Below are 17932 nucleotides of genomic sequence, written 5' to 3'. Positions count from 1 at the left end.
TATGGCCAAATTACTTTCACCACGGTTCATTGAGTTAACGTTCATTGCGTAATAGGTGTTGTGTGGGTGGACCAGAGCTAAGGTATTGTCCTAACTTGAGCAAATACCTACTGATTATACCCTCCATGCAAGCATCCACAACTATTAGAGAAGTAATTAAGATGAATCTAATCACAACATTAAATAGTTGAGTCCCAAATCTTGAAAAGATCACTTTTGTTATCCTCGTGGCTACTACTCTTTTTTTCCTCCTTGTTTGTGCATCAACTTGCAACCCTGAAAAGATCACTCTGTTTTTTCTTTTTCTTTAAGTTTTCTTTGGCCATTTTTCTTTGGTTTTACTCCTTTTCCTTTTTTGGCCGTTTTTTATTCGCGAACTTTTTCTTGAAAATCCACATTTTTTTCAAATCCATGTTTTTTTTAAATCATGATTTTTTTGAATTCGATTTTTTTAAAATCATGTTTTTTTTCAAATTTAATGTTTTTTTTTCAAATTCATGAATATTTTTTGAATGCATGATTTTTTTTTCGAATTTAAGATTTTTTTTGAAGTTTCCATGAACTTTTTTGTGAAAGTTAACAGTCAACAACCTGGTTAGTAGTCCATGGTCGTGGTCAACAATTAACTAGCGACTATTCACAAAAAAAGAACAGTAATCTAGCAACCTTTTTTAGAATTGTTAATTTTCTTTTGAGGGGGTGTTACCAAACTTTATTCAACGGAAATTGATAGTGGCAAGTACATAAAAGCTGGAGAATTGTTAACTAGCGACCTGGGATCGAGGGACGAGCCACCCGAGCGAGCTCGTGCTTAATGGGCCGGCCAATTAACCTTCTGCATGGGCGCCCGATCCTGGAAACTTTGGGCTTTTCGATCGCTGGTTGTTTTTCCTTGTCGCCGCATGGGCCTGCAGCCCTGGTGAGCGTCGCCGCCGATACCATAAAGCGTGCTATAACCACTCAAAAAAATAAAAATAAAAATACAGCGTGCTATAAGCACCTCCGACGCACGCGCAGACATGTCTGCGCGAGACGAGCGGCCGACGCACGCGCCGTCGCCTCGCCTCCATGATCAAGGAAAAAGATGGAATCTTTCCTTGATCAGAAGAAGCGGATGAATCCTTTGCAGACCAGAAGAAATATATCATTAGATACGCAGCTAAATTGGAGCAGGGGGTGTTGGAGGGGGGTCGACGGGGTTGCTGCAAGGCCGAGAAGGGTTTGTGTTGTTTGGAGGAGTCAGGAAGTGAGGTTTCTGGAATCCTGTCCCACTCACTCCATGCTGAGTGGTTGGAAATACGAGATTGGTTTCGGCAGATAGCTCAGGCCTTGCTCTCCCTGGCCAGTATAGATTGGAGGACGAGAACAAGGCCTGAGCCTGATGGTTTTTTAGACTCATGATGAAAACGCCAGGCTAGTATGGGCCGGGATTCAAGAAACTCCTCTTGTAAGGCCAAGTTTGAAATAGCTATCTGCTTTAAGATTCCAAGCTGTTCTTCATGTCAAAATGTCGAATCCGAACCTTGGACTGAAAGCTTAATTTTTCTTGCACCTTGTTTTGTCGGCGCAGTATTTAGTCTCGGTTGCTTCCTAGCCATCTGTGTGTATGTACTCTGCGAGTTGTATATACACACTGATTCATGACGTGTTTCTTATATGAAAGTAAATATTATACTCAAAATGTAACTACTGTTTTTTGTTTAGTTAGTAGTCGTTCCTTGCATGTGAAGATGTCCCGCTGTCCTTCAGGTGGCATCAGCAAGGCCAATTTAGTTATTCGTGTGAGTCATTAACCAGTGAATATCGTTTATACTTGTTGAACTGTAACATCAAATTAGCTTTTGATTTCTGGATTTCCATAATGTCTATGCACCAGAGTTCCTAGCACCCGGTTCAACTTGTATTTGAGAAACTTGTGTGGCCCTTCATTTTGCATTTAGCATTGTTACATTTCAGGATTTACAGAGTAAATACATCGTTTTCTATTTGCAGCATAAGTTTATGTTTTAGTGATCCGCGATCCATTTTAGATGGGACTCACTTTATCTCAGGGTCTTCTGGATTTATTTCAGTGGCCCTTGTAGTAATCTTGTTTGGCACATAATTCAAGATTACACTTTCTTGTTTCAGGAAAACAGAAGGATGAACTTGAAATTTAAAGCACCGCGGAAAAAAGAGTTAGTTGCCCTGGCCAAAGCTAACGTCAATGGTGAAGATAAAACAATTACAATAAAAAATGATTATCCGGAGTACCCTGTCCCTTATTATCAAGTTACTGAGGGTTTTAATTTGAGAAAGGTCAAGGAGGTATGATAACTATCCATCTGTGTGATATTCCTCTCGCCTTGTTTTTTCTTTCCCAGTGCTGACTCTTGACATTCGCTCTTTCAGCTTATGCTAGAAAGGGATGTTGAGATCGCCAAGTCCATAGCAAATGACATAATCATCCCAGACCCTGCTCCCCAGGTTTGTGTTACCTTCGTTTACATAATTTGATTGATGCTTCATTCAATTACATTAGTTGTCATATATGAACCTTGGATCGGAACATGTTGATTCACATGCCTGAACCATGCTAGCTTTAGATTCCCTTACTTTCTCCTCCCTCCTTGTTGCTGCCTCATGTTTGGGTTTATCTTTAGCCTACACCAACTTGCTTAGGTTACAAGGTTTTGTTGTTTTCATTGTTGTTGTCATACATGCACCCCCATAGACCACAAGACAGTTTATTTTGTTGTGCTTTTAGTTGGATAACTGATGCCTTTCACCTTTTTCAATTGTGATGGACTCCTCTAGTGGGTGTCTGATAACTTCTTGGACAAATATGCCGAATTGGAGCCCATCCTTGTAAAGGATAGTGCCCGGTGCTTCCTCCAACTCTTCCAGAACTGTAGAGGCCGGGGCATGTCATCGGATCTTACCATCACCGCACAAACCTTAACCTTCATTGTCAGTTTCAATGCCCTACGCTGTGCAAAAGTCGCATTGGAGGGCATGGCACCTGAGCTCTATGGGATGCACGCCAATCCCAACTGCATAAACAAATATGGATACTTCCCGCTCCACGAAGCTACTGAAAGGTTCTCTCTTGACATGATCAAGCTGCTTTTACGCCATGGTGCATCACCCAATGTGCGCACAGTTGGCAAGGATGTCATTGAGAATCTACTCCCGCTCCATGTCGCAGTTGAGAATACTTGCCTGCATAAGTATCTGGAGGACAATCTGGAGGACAATCTTTCTCGCAGCCATAATCATCTGGATTATATCTACAAGCTTATTCATCTGCTGTGTCTACCTGAAATGGTCTGTTTTACTTCCCTTCCTATACGAATTACTACTTTTGCAGGATGACGTAAATAGTAACTATGTTCATACCATAGACCCCTGACAGGTTATAATGAAATTAGTGATACTAAGTACCGGGCATCCTTTCATCTCAACTTCTCAGAAAAAGTTAAAGTTTTCATTTATTAATCCTTTTTGAATTCATGTGCAGTGTATGTTCTTATAGTAAAGGGTAAAACTTCATCAATAAAATATACAAAAACTGTTGCTGTTAATTTATTTTATTTTATTTGCCTTGGAGATTGTCCCTAATCCATATTTACTTTGATAGGAGGAAACACAGCGATATATAGAAAGATTATTCAACATTACTTGCTTGCATATGAATGCTAAATGGACTTAGATTTTGTTCCTTGTTGTTTTACAGAAGATCTTCTTGGACACAACTAGACTGCTTGCAGCGAAAACAAATAATCTACTTCAAGAGCTCTGGAATTACATTGAGGATGGAAAAATTATGCAGTCTGCTATTCTACTACTGGCTGCTCAAGAGCAAATCCATGGGGGCAGTTCTTCCAAGATGAATGGCAGTAGTAAGAAAAATGGGTTTGACATTATCAGTAAATGTGTAATGAGGCTTTCAATTGCCTTGAAATGGGAGAAAGGTTCACATGGAATGGCACAGGAGCTTCTGGAGCAAAGGAAGACACTTACTGATTGCGCGTGGCTGCTTGTTGATGTAATTTCCCATGCTGGTGAAGATCTTTCTGCATACATTCAAGCGCATTCTGCGGTAAGCGTTTTTTGGCATATTGCGGCTGCAGTGCCTCAGATGCCTTTTACTTAATATTTGTCTTTTTACTATTGTTAGTACTATTGTTTAAGAAAACACATGCCCTAGTCTTAGCAACAAGATAATTCTCACCTCAACTGAAAATAATAATTTTATACTTGCTCTGCCTGGGTTTACTGGGCCGGGGGTCCAAAATGCTAGGACCAAGGCACAATGCAAATTTCTGGCGCTCTGCTCCGATTAAAGCGCATGGACATTTTGCCCCTGTTATTAACGTTAGCGGTTAATGCAAGAGTTGCTCCTGGATGTGCATGCTCCTAAGGCTAGTCATAGTGGGAGTAACTTAGGTAGTAACATAGCGCACTCCAATCTTTTTTGCTTATGTGGCATGTAGTTAATGAGGAGAGAGGTGTTTATAGTAACATAATATGTTACTGTAACATGGCACTTCCCGAGAAATGATGAGTCTATAAGCTAATAAATGAACCCACCTATGACACTACTATTATGTTACTTTGCACTATAGAGGTAGTAACTTAGACTAGTGTCATATGCATGACACTAGTATAAGTTACTCCCCACTATGACCAGCCTAATATTTATGTGCTATGGAATTCTCTCCTCTTAATTATCAAGCCAGCATATCAGCGCCTTCAATGCAGGCGTACTTACGTGGCCTAGTAGGAACAGACGGCCCTAAGCTGCTCGCTGGCCTAATAAACATGGACAGAGGTAGTATTTGACAACTTTGTAATAAGCTTTCATTCTGTTTAACAAATCCATACAGAAATTAACTTAGTAAATCTAACACTTCTTCAAGATCATCGGTTGTTTCACAACATGTTGAGTCTGGTTGCATTGAGTGGCTATAGCATAGCCAACATATCTTCTTTCTGTTTGGTGGAGTTTCAACTACATTAGAAAAATCACAAGATTATGCTTCTCCAAAAGTGTTGTTCATTCTCAGTAAAAAAGAGAGCTTAAGAGCCCCATTGTGTTGAGAAGCTAGAGGCCTTTTTACCTAATGCTTGGGCCATGGGCTTAGCCCATAGCAGGAGCTTCCCTAGGTTTGCTCCAATAACAGTCCTCATCCATAAGATAGATTAGATATAATCTTGTCTGGTTGATCTGAGATAGGGTTGGATTAGTAATTAGTTATGTGAGGGGCTAGCTGGGAAGAAAGATTCCGGGGGAAACTCAACATTCACAAAGGGTGCCCTGGGTAATTGATCTGAGATAGGGTTGGATTAGTTATGTGAGAGGGGCTAGCTGGGAAGAAAGATTCCGGGGAACTCAACCTTCACAAAGAATGCCCTAGGTAAATGATATTGTTTATTATTTACTGTTATGAGTTTTAGTATCTGAATTCCAGAGTTGGTGTATTCTACCTGAAAGCCAAGTTTCAAACAATAATAAGATTGCAATACATTTGTATTATGTAGTATATATGAGGTTTTCTTTGGTGTAATATGGACGATGGAACTGTTATATATCGTTGAACCTTTCATTTTATTTTATGCCAATTTTGGTGCAATGTTAAGTTGTCTTGCTTAAACCAATAAACTTTTCTTGCAGCAATTATCTATCTCAAAATTATCACTAAACCACTACTTTTTCGAGCTCTTATCCCAGATTTGTACTTATTGTGCTAATGTTATCATAAAGCTGCATATTTTACCAGCTGGACAACTATGAAAAACATGCCATACACATGTGGCTCTACTGACCTCAGAGTGGTTGACCTGTTGGCCTATCAGTATAGCTCATACTAAAAAAAGTGTAGTTTCCTGATAATATGTGTGAGAATGCGTAGTTTGTGAATATTTTTTCAAGAAGCGTATTTCTTTTCTCTTGCTTGATGCTATATATCAATTTAACACGTTCTCTAATATTTTTATCACTAAATTCTGTTCTTGTTAATTGAAATAATCTCAAACCCAAGATGCTACTTAGATTCAGAAAATTTCCATCCACTTCACGTCGGTTTGTTGCTTGAATAGCTGATTCTTGCTCTAATGTTTAGCCTGTCATATAATGCAATGAGATACAAAGCCCTCTTATTTCTGAACACTTGGGAAAGGTGATGGCAGAGATAATGAGCGGATAATTAATGGGTGTAAAGCCCTTGTAGTAGTTATTTTAATGAAATGTTCTATGTGAAAAGTATTAGTAACAACTAGCTTGTTATTAGTTATCCATATACTCATCCACATCAGGTCCCCTTTCTGGCTGCTTCTTTCCTTTTATTTTCAATCATCGAACAGACAAACAAACTGGAAGAACACCTTTTGTGCTTTATCTTCTAAGACATTACTTGATATTATTACACTGCAAAGTAGATTGCTATACGAGTTCATGATAGATACAGTTATTGATGATTTGTGCATTGAATTCACACACTACAACTAGAAGGAGCATATTAGTTCCTTCTCCAGTACCATATGCATTTTTGTCATGGAAATGCATATCTTACAATGAATACTAATTACATGCATAAATAGTGAAAACATTGGTGACAGAAACACTCGATCTCCATATTAATATTATCGGACATAGTGACATGAGTATAGTGTGAAATGCCAATTTTGTTTGTTCTGGGCTTCACTTATGTCTATTTTCTGGTTTTGTCACTAGCTTGTATCGTTTTTAGCAGTAAAATTGCCCATATCAACATCAATTGTTTGGTTAATGCTGTTGCATGGTGCATGAATACAGAACATGCGCTTGTCATTTCTCTTTGTTTGTTTCGTGGACACATGGCAGATAAATTGGCAAACATGAGCACCTCCATATTTTCATGGTGGCAGCTGTTTCGCATGATTCCCAGCTCCAAAAATTCTAGCTGCTGGAGCTGGGGGTGGTATATTAAGGGCGTTGACATGAGCCTTCTTTATTCATGTTAGACTGAAAATTTATGCACAAGGTACTTCATTTAGCCTACAAACTCCAGGTCCTCCAAGAAACTGTGAGTTAGAGATCATTACAGCAACTTGTCTGGCCCCGCAGGACGGTTCAATGTAGTAGAACAAACACTAGGTGTATGCAATTCATGACTAACCTCTTTAAGTTTGTCTGAACTCCATTTGGATCATATAACCTGAAAAAGCCTGAAGAAATCGACACCTCTCTTTGGGAAACCAAACCAAAACAATTAAAATGATTTGAAATAGTTGGAATTTGAATAACTATAACATGTAGTTAAATATACAGAAGTGTGATGCAGTTCTTGATTCGTACCTTTGAAGCGCCTAGATCATAACGTGTATTTAAATACACAGAACTTGTGGAAGCTAGCAGATTTTGCTTTAAAATAGACAAGATACATTAATCTGGATGAATCTGAATATGTTTGTTATGTAGTTTATATGAAGTGTGGTGGGTTTGGGAAATTTCTGGATAACTCTCTTCCTCTCTAGTCTGTACAATACATATACTGGTTTACATGGGCCATGTGGGCCAGATTCACACATATACAGCCCAACACTCCCCCTCAAGATGGGTGATAGATATATATCATTCCCATCTTGTCACACGCATAATTACACTCCTTGACACTTAAACCCTTAGTTAAACAATCAGCCACTTGTTCTCTAGAGCTCACATAACTTATCCTGATTATGCCATCATCTAACTTCTCCTTGATGAAGAAGCGGTCTATCTCGACATGCTTGGTTCTGTCATGCTGACTGTCATGCTGAACTGGATTATTAGCAATGCTGATAGCTGATTTATTATCACACCATAACCTTAGGGGATCCTTCCTTATTACCTTTAACTCAGAGAGAAGATTTCTTACCCATAACATCTCACTCAAGCCTTGTGAAATAGCTCTATATTCAGCTTCAGCTGTTGATTTGGACACCACTGGCTGCTTCTTACTTCGCCATGACACCAAGTTTCCCCCAACAAACACACAATAACCAGAAGTTGATCTTCTGTCATCCAAACAACTTCCCCAGTATGCATCACAGTATCCATCTATATTAAGATGCCCATTCTTCTTAAACCGTAGCCCCCTTCCTGGATTACCCTTCAGATATCGGAGGATTCGATAGACAGCCTCTAAGTGTCCACTCCTAGGATCATGCATGTATCTGCTCACCACACTCACTGCATATGAGATATCGGGTCGTGTATGACATAGGTAGATGAGCCTTCCAACAAGTCTCTGGTACTTCTCCTTATCCACTGGTTCCCCAGATTCAGCACATAACTTATGATTCTGGTCAATAGGTGTTGAAGCAGGCCTACACCCAAGCATGCCTGTATCACTAAGCAAGTCGAGAGCATACTTCCGTTGTGACAGAACAATTCCTTTAGGGGATCTAGCAATTTCTATACCAAGAAAGTACTTCAGTTGGCCTAAATCCTTTACCTCAAACTCCTTGCTCAGGCTCTTCTTCAGTTGTGATATTTCCACATCATCATCTCCGGTGATTATAATATCATCCACATACACCGCAAGGATTGTAATCTGACAATTTGAGTGCCGGTAGAATACCGTATGATCCCCATTGCACTGTTTATATCCCATATTGCACACAGCACGTCTGAATCTATCAAACCATGCTTGTGGAGACTGTTTGAGGCCATACAAAGACTTCCTTAACTTGCATACCTTTCTTGATGTCTCGGGCTTTGAGAAACCAAGTGGAATCTCCATGTAAACTTCCTCATGTAAATCACCATGCAGGAATGCATTCTTTACATCTAACTGATGCAAAGCCCAACCAAAGTTAGTGGCACAAGAAATTAAGGTTCTCACTGTGCCCATCTTTGCGACAGGTGCAAAAGTCTCATCATAATCAACCCCGTATGTCTGACTATAGCCCCTAGCCACTAACCTTGCCTTGTATCTTTCTACCCTTCCTTCAGGAGTCTGCTTCACAGTATACACCCATTTACAGCTAACCGGTCGTTTTCCTGCTGGAAGAGGTACAATATCCCATGTCTTGTTCTTTTCAAGTGCTCTCATTTCCTCCAACATTGCCTCGTACCACTTTGGATCCTGCTTTGCCATTTTCCAATCTCTTGGAGTCACCACAGATTGCAATGATGCAATGAATGCTTTGTATCTCGGAGACAGAGATGTATATGATACGTAATTAGCTATGTCATGCTCAAAACCATACCTCTCTGGAGGTTTTCCAGCTCCAACTCGGGTTCCTTTCCTCCAGGCAATAGGCAAGTTCATTGAATCGTTTACATTAGATGGAGTTGGAGTGGCACATGTCTCACCATCAGACAATTCAACAATTTCAACACTTGTTGGAGCCTGTTGCTCCCCCTGCACATGTGTGTCACTTGCTATTGGAGATTGTTGTTGTTGCTGCTCATCTTGTAGTTGCCTCCTGGTATAGACCCTTAAATTTTCTTCCTCATTTGGCTTTCTCCATTTCTCTTCAGTCATAGGTTGCCTCCTGGTATACACCCTTAGATTTTCTTCCTCAATTGGCTTTCTCCATCTCTCTTCCCTTGCATGACATGGAATTGAACTAACCACAACTCTCGGTGGTTCATCTTCCTTTGTCCTTGGTGGTTCACTCCCGCCCTCTCGACTAGCACCACTCATGCTAGGAGAGTCAAAGTCAAATAACGAGCTGAGATCCGTTTTTTCTCCATAAAACGGTTCGGACTCCCTGAATGTCACATCCATGCTCACAAATGTTCTCCGCTCGCTGGGACTCCAACACTTGTATCCCTTCTGACCAGATGGGTAACCTATGAAGATGCACTTTACTGCTCGTGGATCCAATTTTCCCACTGAGGGTCTATGATCCCGGACAAAGCAGGTGCATCCAAATACCTTAGGAGGAACTAAGAATTTGTTCTCACCTAGTAACATCTCACATGGCGACTTCATTCCAATCACCCTTGACGGCATCCGGTTGATGAGGAATGTAGCTGTCATTACAGCCTCACTCCACAAGAATTTTGGCACGTTCATTGTATACATTAATGACCGAGCAACCTCCAAAATATGGCGATTCTTCCTCTCAGCTACTCCGTTTTGAGGTGGTGTACCCGGACAAGATGTTTGGTGCAATATACCTTGACTTGATAGGAATGTGACAAACTCCTTATTCACATACTCTGTCCCATTATCTGTCCTGATCATCTGTATCTGTGTATTGAACTGATTTTTCACATAAGCATAGAAATACTGAAAGCATTTAAAAACCTCATCCTTATGCTTCATAAGATACACCCATGTCATACGAGTATAGCAATCAATGAATGTAACAAAGTACTTCATTCCACTTAGAGAGATAACAGGACATGTCCACACATCTGAGTGAACAAGCATAAAAGGGGAAATACTCCTAAGACCCTTACTCACATAAGATGTCCTTGTGTGTTTAGCAAACTCACATGCATCACACAAAAGCTTGTTCTTATCCACCCCACACATTACATTGGGAAAGACTTTACTCATCTTCTCAAAAGACATATGTCCCATTCTACAATGGTGAAGCATTACCTTTGTTTCCTTTTCTCCCATCATTGTTGCTAACATCGTAGACACCGCATTATTTGGCACCTCGCGATCCATGTACCATAGCCCATTACGCCTGGTTCCAGTCCCAAGCCTCTTCCCCGTTTGCCTCTCCTGAATTAGACGTAAATAGCGGTCAACTATTACTCGACAATCCACATCGTCAACCAAAGCACTCATTGACATAAGATTGACTGGAAAGGCAGGAACATGCAAAACAGATGAAAGTTTAATAGATGGTGTGCATTGTATTGTGCCAATGCCTTTAATGGGTTGTGAGGTGCCATCAGCAGTTTGGATAGTCTCCTTACATGTGGGTGGATATGGAATATATGACTCAAATTCCATTGATGTGCCGGCAACATGCTTTGATGCCCCCGAATCTAATATCCAATCAGGATGTGATATTTGTGGGAGAATAGATGCATGAGCACAATTACCTTCATCTGTAGATACAAAGTGAGCAAAGTTGCCGTAACTACAATCCTCATGATCCTTATCACCTGTGCTTTCTGTTCTTTTCTTTGATTCTTCTTGGGTTGCGAGTGAGGATCCTTCTTCTGAGACTGCCACATTTGCCCTTTGACCACCAGAGTATCCCCGGCCTTGGCCTCCCCTTAATCTACCTCGGTTATATCCTCTCCCCCTTCCACGCATGTTCCTACGTGGAGCCGTGCAAGAACGAATCAAATGACCCTTCTCACCGCAGTTGAAGCACTCTCTGCTCTTATAGTCGGTTGCTATGAAGGCTGGATGAGATGGAGTCGTTGTATTGTTCTTCATCAACTTTAATCGGACCTCCTCCTATGCCATTGCTGCTATGGCATCCTCTAAGGCAGGTAGAGTAGGTTGATGAAATAAAGTAGCACGTCTCGCCTCAAATTCAGAGTTCAATCCTTTGAGAAACTGCATCACTCGTCTGCGTTCAATCCATTTTCTAGCAGCTGCTATGCAATCTGCATGTGGCAAATCCAGAGGATCATAGTGATCTAAATCAGCCCACAAACGCTGCAGTTCAGCAACATACTCCATCACAGAATTTTCCCCTTGTCTGAGTTCACCAACTCTCTCCTCTGTTTCAGCTATTAACATCACATTCCCTTCACCTGAGTACAGTTTTGAGAGGGTTTTCCATACCTCAGTAGCAGTTGAGATAGTCTCAACAGTTGCAGCAATGGTTGGAGACAAGGAGTTCAACAACCATGCCACTATCAAAGAGTTGGTACTGCTCCATGTCCTCCATTCTGAAGTTTTCTTGTCTCCTGGCTCCTCTGCCTCACCACTGACAAAGCCCTCAAGCCCTTTAGTCCTCAAGATGAGTAGCGCCCTTCTTGACCAGCTCAAATAATTCTTAACACCTTCCAGCTTAATTTCATTTGGCATCAAGTCAATTTTCTGAATTGGCTCAATGTGAGGAACAATTGCATTATTTAGAGATGCTGCAGCTCCTACCTTGGCTGTTAGGAGCTCAGCCAATTTTTCAATTGCCTTCTCGAGTCCCTGATTTTCTCCCATGTCTTGCCTCAATCACAGCAGGCAAGAACTTTCCTTCTTCCTCAGTACGCTATCTAGCAGCCCCTCACACAGCAGCACCAAATCAATCCAGGAGCTCTTACCTCCTCTTCTCTGCTAACTCCACTGTAGTACACCACCAGCAGCAACAGAGTCAGCAGCAGCACTTGCAAGCAGCAACAACAGCATCTTCCTCCTTCTCCTCTGCAAACAACAGCAGTTCCAGCACACAGCAGCCACAAGCAGCAGCAGTGCAAAGAGCACCCTCTGCCGCACCAACAGCAAGCAGCAGCAACTGCAGACTGTTCTCAGACTTTCTCCAGCAGCAGCAAGCCAGCTGCACAAGCAGCAAACCAGCCAGTACTTGGCCTCTCCCCTGGCGCAGCCGCCTCCTTCCTCTGCCCTCTGCCACACACAGTAGCACCCGCAGCACCAGGAGCACTTCGCGCGCGCGCACCTCTTCACGGGAGAGAGCAGTGCCGCCTGTAGCCTCCAATCCCCTCTAGGCGCTCCGTAGGCAGCCCGCGCGCTCGCACGCAGCCGCGCCCGCTGGCCCTCTCCAGGCGCGCCTCTACCGCCGCCGGTCCCGCCTCCAGTGCCCCGCACAGCACACGCGCGCCAACAACCACCCTGGGTGCCCGGAGCTCCGCCCCACGCTGCCGATTCACCGCCGGCGTCCTACAGAACCCAGCATCGCCTCCCGCCTGTGCTCTGACACCATGAAGTGTGGTGGGTTTGGGAAATTTCTGGATAACTCTCTTCCTCTCTAGTCTGTACAATACATATACTGGTTTACATGGGCCATGTGGGCCAGATTCACACATATACAACCCAACATTATATAACCTAGTGAATTGAATTCGGTAACTCTTTTTGCACACTGTTCTATTGCCTTCCAACTTATATTTGCACAATTGCAGTTTTCTCCTCCAAACAATTCTTTCCATCATCTGACTGCCTACAATTGGTTATATAATTGGTACTACCTCTGTCCCCAAATGCAAGTTAGCATACGCTCCGGCCACACAACCAACCATCGGCCCGCTAATTAGCCTGAACCATCTGCTACCATGCACGCGGTTGGACCGGATGGAGAATCCACAGTTAGTGGAAAGTAGTAAGGGAGATAGAGCTGCGGGGTGGAGATGAATTGCGTGGCTGTAGTAATGGAAATTAAATCTGTTACTATATTCACTAGTGTTTTTACCTTCATTTACTAAAGCGTGGGTGGAAAATCCATCGTTACGAGTTAATGGAATGTAGTAATGGATCCTATGCATTGCGCCCCTCCGCAGAAATCTAGCTACCCACAATTAGAAAAAATTGTGTGTAGTATGATTTAATGAACGTAGTAATAGAGTGAAGGGAACATCATAATGTACCAATGTCTATTACCATCATGACTCATGTGGCCGCAGTAATGGAAATTAAATCTGTTACTATATTCACTAGTGTTTTCACTTTCATTTGCTAAAGCATGTGCTGAAAAAGGATCATGTTCATTGTGCCTCCGCATAAATCTAAGCTATGCACGATTAGGAAAATTTGCATGCAGTGATGAGTTAATGGAACATAAGTAACATAGTGAAGGGAACGTAGTAATGCGGTGATGTCTATTACCATCACTATTCTTTTTTACGAGGTCAAATACTGATCTTTGTTTTTTATTTACTTATTATTAAGATGCACTATACATGGTAATGCTACTTCCAATATGCGATAAACTAATTACTAGTTCATCTATTATTATTTTTACGATTAGAGGATCCAGTGGTGGTGTGTGACAGCCTTTTAATTCCGTTACCATATATGATAGTACTTCTACTATGGTTAGTGGTAGGAGGTGTGGGTCTTAGTACGACGAGTGCAATCTACCATATATGCTATTTTTTTACTGTCATCAATTAGCTAACAGAGTTGCAGAATGAAGGTGAGGCGCAGGGAGCAGTAATGGAAATTAAATTCGTTACGATATTTGCTACTTGCTTTTACCCTCATTTTCTCGGATGTGTGGCTGGCCCTGCTGAGTGGCGCACCAAGCGGGTAACTAGTGACCGGCACGTACGCTTAGTTTTGCGCGCTTGCTTAGTTTAGCGTCACCGTGTATGCTTAATAAACAATATCAAATCAGTATCAATATATCCATCATTAGATATATTTTCATAATCTATTTGTTTAATACTGTAGTTGTTGATATTTTCTTCTATATATTTGGTCAAACTCAGAAAGAATTGACTTTTTGGCTGGATTTATATGCCATGTATATGGGGAAGGAGGGAGTACATTGTATATGCAGTAGATCTATGTTAGTGATATGTTGCCTTATACAACAGCTTGTATGTCATGTAGGTTCCCCATGCGGAGGTCTTTCAACATGTTTCATCTGTCCTCGAGGACTATGGATTTTGCCCTAATGGAGATCCCATGGACACTATAAACCTGTACTACTCTTTGTATTGCTTCACACAATAATTTTCTAAGTGAATAAATGGTTTTTTGCTGATTATTTAATTTTGTCTTCCACTTGTTGCAGCCAGCCTTATAACTGCAGAAAGTCAAACGGAGAGTCATGCAAAGGTGTATGGGGCTCAAGTGATTCTTTTTACATTTAACAAACTGAGTCTTAATCTCTTCCCTTATTTTTAAAATGGATAATAGGGCTTACAGATGCAAACATGGCAGTTATGGAATCGGCCAATCTGGATGCTGCAGACGATAAGGTAAAAATAATCACATCTGGGGTTGATCTAGTTTTGGATAGACTGATGGTGTTTGGTAACGAGTAATGATATTGTGGCAGCAAAAAGAAATAAAGCTATAAGAATATGTTCCCTTTCCTGGTTCTTTTTATTTTATTTCACATCAACTTTTTCTAAGAATATGTAAAGAAGTAAACATTTCCCAAATTGACAGATCCCATGAACACTTCCAGATACATAATAGAATCTTTGTTTTAAGGCGCGTTTTCTTGACTTCTGACTGTACTCGTCTTGCCCTAATCTCGAGTCCAGGTCACAACTGTTGGAAATGACGACCTCGCCCTTATGGCACGGCAGCACACTACACAAACACAGGTAACCCATTATAACTTAATACTGATTTTGGTGCAGCAGTACCAAGCAGCTTTGCCTACACCTTGTGGCAGCACAAATGGGTTACTAACTATTCCCTCTGTCCCATAATATAAGAACGTTTTTGGCACTACACTAGTGTCAAAAACGTTCTTATATTATGGGACGGAGGAGTAGATTACAAAGTGATGGGTTTGATGCTGCAAAGCAGGGAAGCTTTGTAGTAGCGATTTCAGCCATATTTATAGAGTACAAGTATTCGTGTGCTTCCAGTGCTTATTAGATGACCTAAAAGAACATCTAAATTCTAGCCTAGAGTACCTAGTGTATGTTCACACACACATGTATAGAAACTAAATTCTATCTTTGAGTTGCCTCCAAATACATATCACCTATTGCAATGCCATGGCATTCCAACTACGGTTCATCTCTGCCATCCTAATGTGTTTCCATTGGTTCTTTTTACCAAAGATAAAGGGTAAATGCAATAAAAGTAGGCTTAATTAACTTAATAACATAGTTGTACCGTGTAGGTTCCAAGTAACATCAACATGGGGATTTCACCAAGGGAGCTTGAGCATTATTATTTTTTCCAACACCTTACTGTTCTTGAATGATTCGTTACATCTGAAATTTATTTGGTGCCTGTGAGAAAGATTCTGATAGAAGAAGATGCAGTGTAACACTCCCTATTTCAGTGCTAGAGACATCCGTTTGAGTGACAATTAATATTGGGATGGAGGGAGTATAATTGTTGGAGGCAATAACAAAATCATGTTTCACTTGCAATGTTTGTGCCATGGTACTGGTTCAACAGATTTTTATGTTGCTTAAGCATGCTACTTAATTACTACACTGCAGTTACATCATTCATATCTAATGAAACACCTATGTTGTGTATTGATCAACATAATACATCTCAAGCGAGAGGTGCTGGCTGGAAGTATGGGTGTTTCTATTTTTATGTACCTGTAATGGAATATTTGACAGGCTGTGAGGAAGAAAGTAGGCGGAGGATGGGATCCCACATATACAAAGAGAAGTTTTTTCCCATATTGGAGATCAGTGTTACAAGCTCGGTTTCCTTTGAAGGTGTATCCAGCCTATGCAAGCTCAGATTGTATGGCTGGGCTTCGTGGACAACTCCATGTCTCTCTGAGTAACAAAATGTCCCATGGGCCTACTCCTACTCCAAATCATAAACTTGGTCCAATGCGGAGAATCTCGCCACTTACAAGCAATAATCAACCCAGAAGGTGTTTTGTCACTGCTGCTACTGGTGCATTCAGGCTCTTGAAGGTGCTAAAGTAGGAGTAGAAAGGTATGTCAGGAGTTTGTCTCCCTCCAAATTTTCTGAAAACGCACCACATAAACACATGGGAAGAAAGATTTTTCGTGATGCACCTTTTAACTACCCCCTCTGTAAAGAAATATAAGAGTGTTTAGATTCTTTACAGAGGGAGTAGTTAAGATTATTCGTTGATAGTTCATTAAGGATTTGGTTATTTGCTTGATAGGGTTAGGTATTCTATTATTGTCTTTCCCCCCACTGTTGTAAGTTTGTAGTCTCCAGGTTCTTCTACTTCAAGGGCTACACCAAGCTTGGGTATGTTTGCTTGCTTAGCAATGAGCAACCCTGCTGTTATTTATTTCCCCAACTGGTCCATGTGCAGATAATTCAGATGACAGTGACATCTAAATCCTTGTGGGGAAGCTATAGAGATCCACATGATTTCTTCTATGTTTTTGTTTTCTTAGAGAATTCTCAGCCCTGAGAAATATACAACACATTTGTTCCTAGTTAATGTAATGGGTAGTTAGTCAGTGCTCAACATGGTGCTGCTCCATTAACTAAACATGTTAAAGCTGCAGTCTTAGTGAGCGGCCTCTATTGATGCTCACCGACATGGAATTTTTTTTACAATCTTTTTTTTGTCATGGAATTTTTAGTCTTGTAGTGCTTCTTCAATCTCCTGCACACATAAAGATGACCTTGTCTTCAATTATTGATCTAACAACCCACTACTACTTGCATGCACATCCTTGGTTAACACCTTGGTTGGTAGGTGGGATTCGTTCATGTTGCATCATAGTAGATAATTGGATGTGGAGATGCAATCGTACCTTAAGCTTACTTCTATTTCCAGTTGATCGCCAAAGGAAAGCTGGTGATCTCTGGATTGAGTGGGAAAAATAACTGACCTGAACTAAATTTCTGGCCTGTGGTGCCAAACAATGCGTCAATGTGTCTTAATCTGCATTGGCATGGGAGAATTTCATTTCCTTTTTGTCCATGTCATTTTCATTATTTACTACCAAAGTGATTCTGATTTTGTCGACTTCCTTTCGTTCTGGGAACACTGCAGGAGGCTCAACTTCTTCGCGATAATTGGCCAATACTCTGACTGATGCCTGACTTGATAGCTGCTGTGACTTGCCTGTCAAATGTGTGTAATTCTGAACTACTCTCGTCATGTAGTAAGACTGCATGGAGATGGTTTGTAACATCGAGGTTTAGGTTTTGAGTCATCAACTACTTTGAATGATTTTTAACGTTAATGTTGTATGCATTTGTCTGGTTCCATCAGTGATTTTTAACGTTAATGCTATTTAAAACCATGGATGCACCCAGCAGACTTGTTTCTACAGTCGGTGACGCTTAGGGGTGACTGGAAGATCATGTGCACTCTTTCCGAGGTCGCTGGTGCTCCACTGCCTTATAAACCCGGCCTCTTCCTCAAGAGATGCAGGCAACCATCTTTATTATATTAT

The 17932-nt window shown here is 41.1% G+C and overlaps 1 protein-coding gene and 1 pseudogene across 3 annotated transcripts; one reads left to right on the top strand and one right to left on the bottom strand.

Moving 5' to 3' along the window:
• Window positions 1-2142: 2142 nt before the first annotated feature.
• LOC125529938 (meiotic drive suppressor JIEYAO-like) lies at window positions 2143-16471 on the top strand. Of its 3 annotated transcripts, none has more exons than XM_087519498.1 (9): window positions 2143-2307; window positions 2392-2466; window positions 2797-3306; window positions 3716-4081; window positions 14439-14530; window positions 14623-14666; window positions 14757-14809; window positions 15101-15163; window positions 16151-16471. In XM_087519498.1, the coding sequence occupies exons 1-9, from the start codon at window positions 2143-2145 to the stop codon at window positions 16469-16471; spliced, it is 1689 nt and encodes a 562-aa protein (XP_087375624.1). The 3 variants fall into 3 exon arrangements, with proteins under 3 accessions (XP_087375624.1, XP_087375623.1, XP_087375625.1); XM_087519497.1 differs by having other exon boundaries at window positions 14748-14809; XM_087519499.1 differs by lacking the exon at window positions 15101-15163 and having other exon boundaries at window positions 14748-14809.
• LOC147974533 (uncharacterized) lies at window positions 7572-12379 on the bottom strand (annotated as a pseudogene).
• Window positions 16472-17932: the final 1461 nt, after the last annotated feature.

This window comes from Triticum urartu, chromosome 4A (assembly GCF_056163025.1).
Source record: "Triticum urartu cultivar PI428250 chromosome 4A, HENAU_Tu73, whole genome shotgun sequence".
In the NCBI taxonomy this organism is placed as follows: Eukaryota; Viridiplantae; Streptophyta; class Magnoliopsida; order Poales; family Poaceae; genus Triticum; species Triticum urartu.
Note: the sequence above shows the minus strand (reverse complement) of the source record. Positions and strands in the feature narration are given on the sequence as shown.

Coding starts and splice junctions, on each gene's coding strand:
- LOC125529938 (XM_087519497.1), top strand. CDS start 2,143: ATGAACTTGAAATTTAAAGCACCGCGGAAAAAAGAGTTAGTTGCCCTG. Junction 2,467..2,796: donor TCCCAGACCCTGCTCCCCAG/GTTTGTGTTACC, acceptor GGACTCCTCTAG/TGGGTGTCTGATAACTTCTT. Junction 14,810..15,100: donor TGGATGCTGCAGACGATAAG/GTAAAAATAATC, acceptor TCTCGAGTCCAG/GTCACAACTGTTGGAAATGA.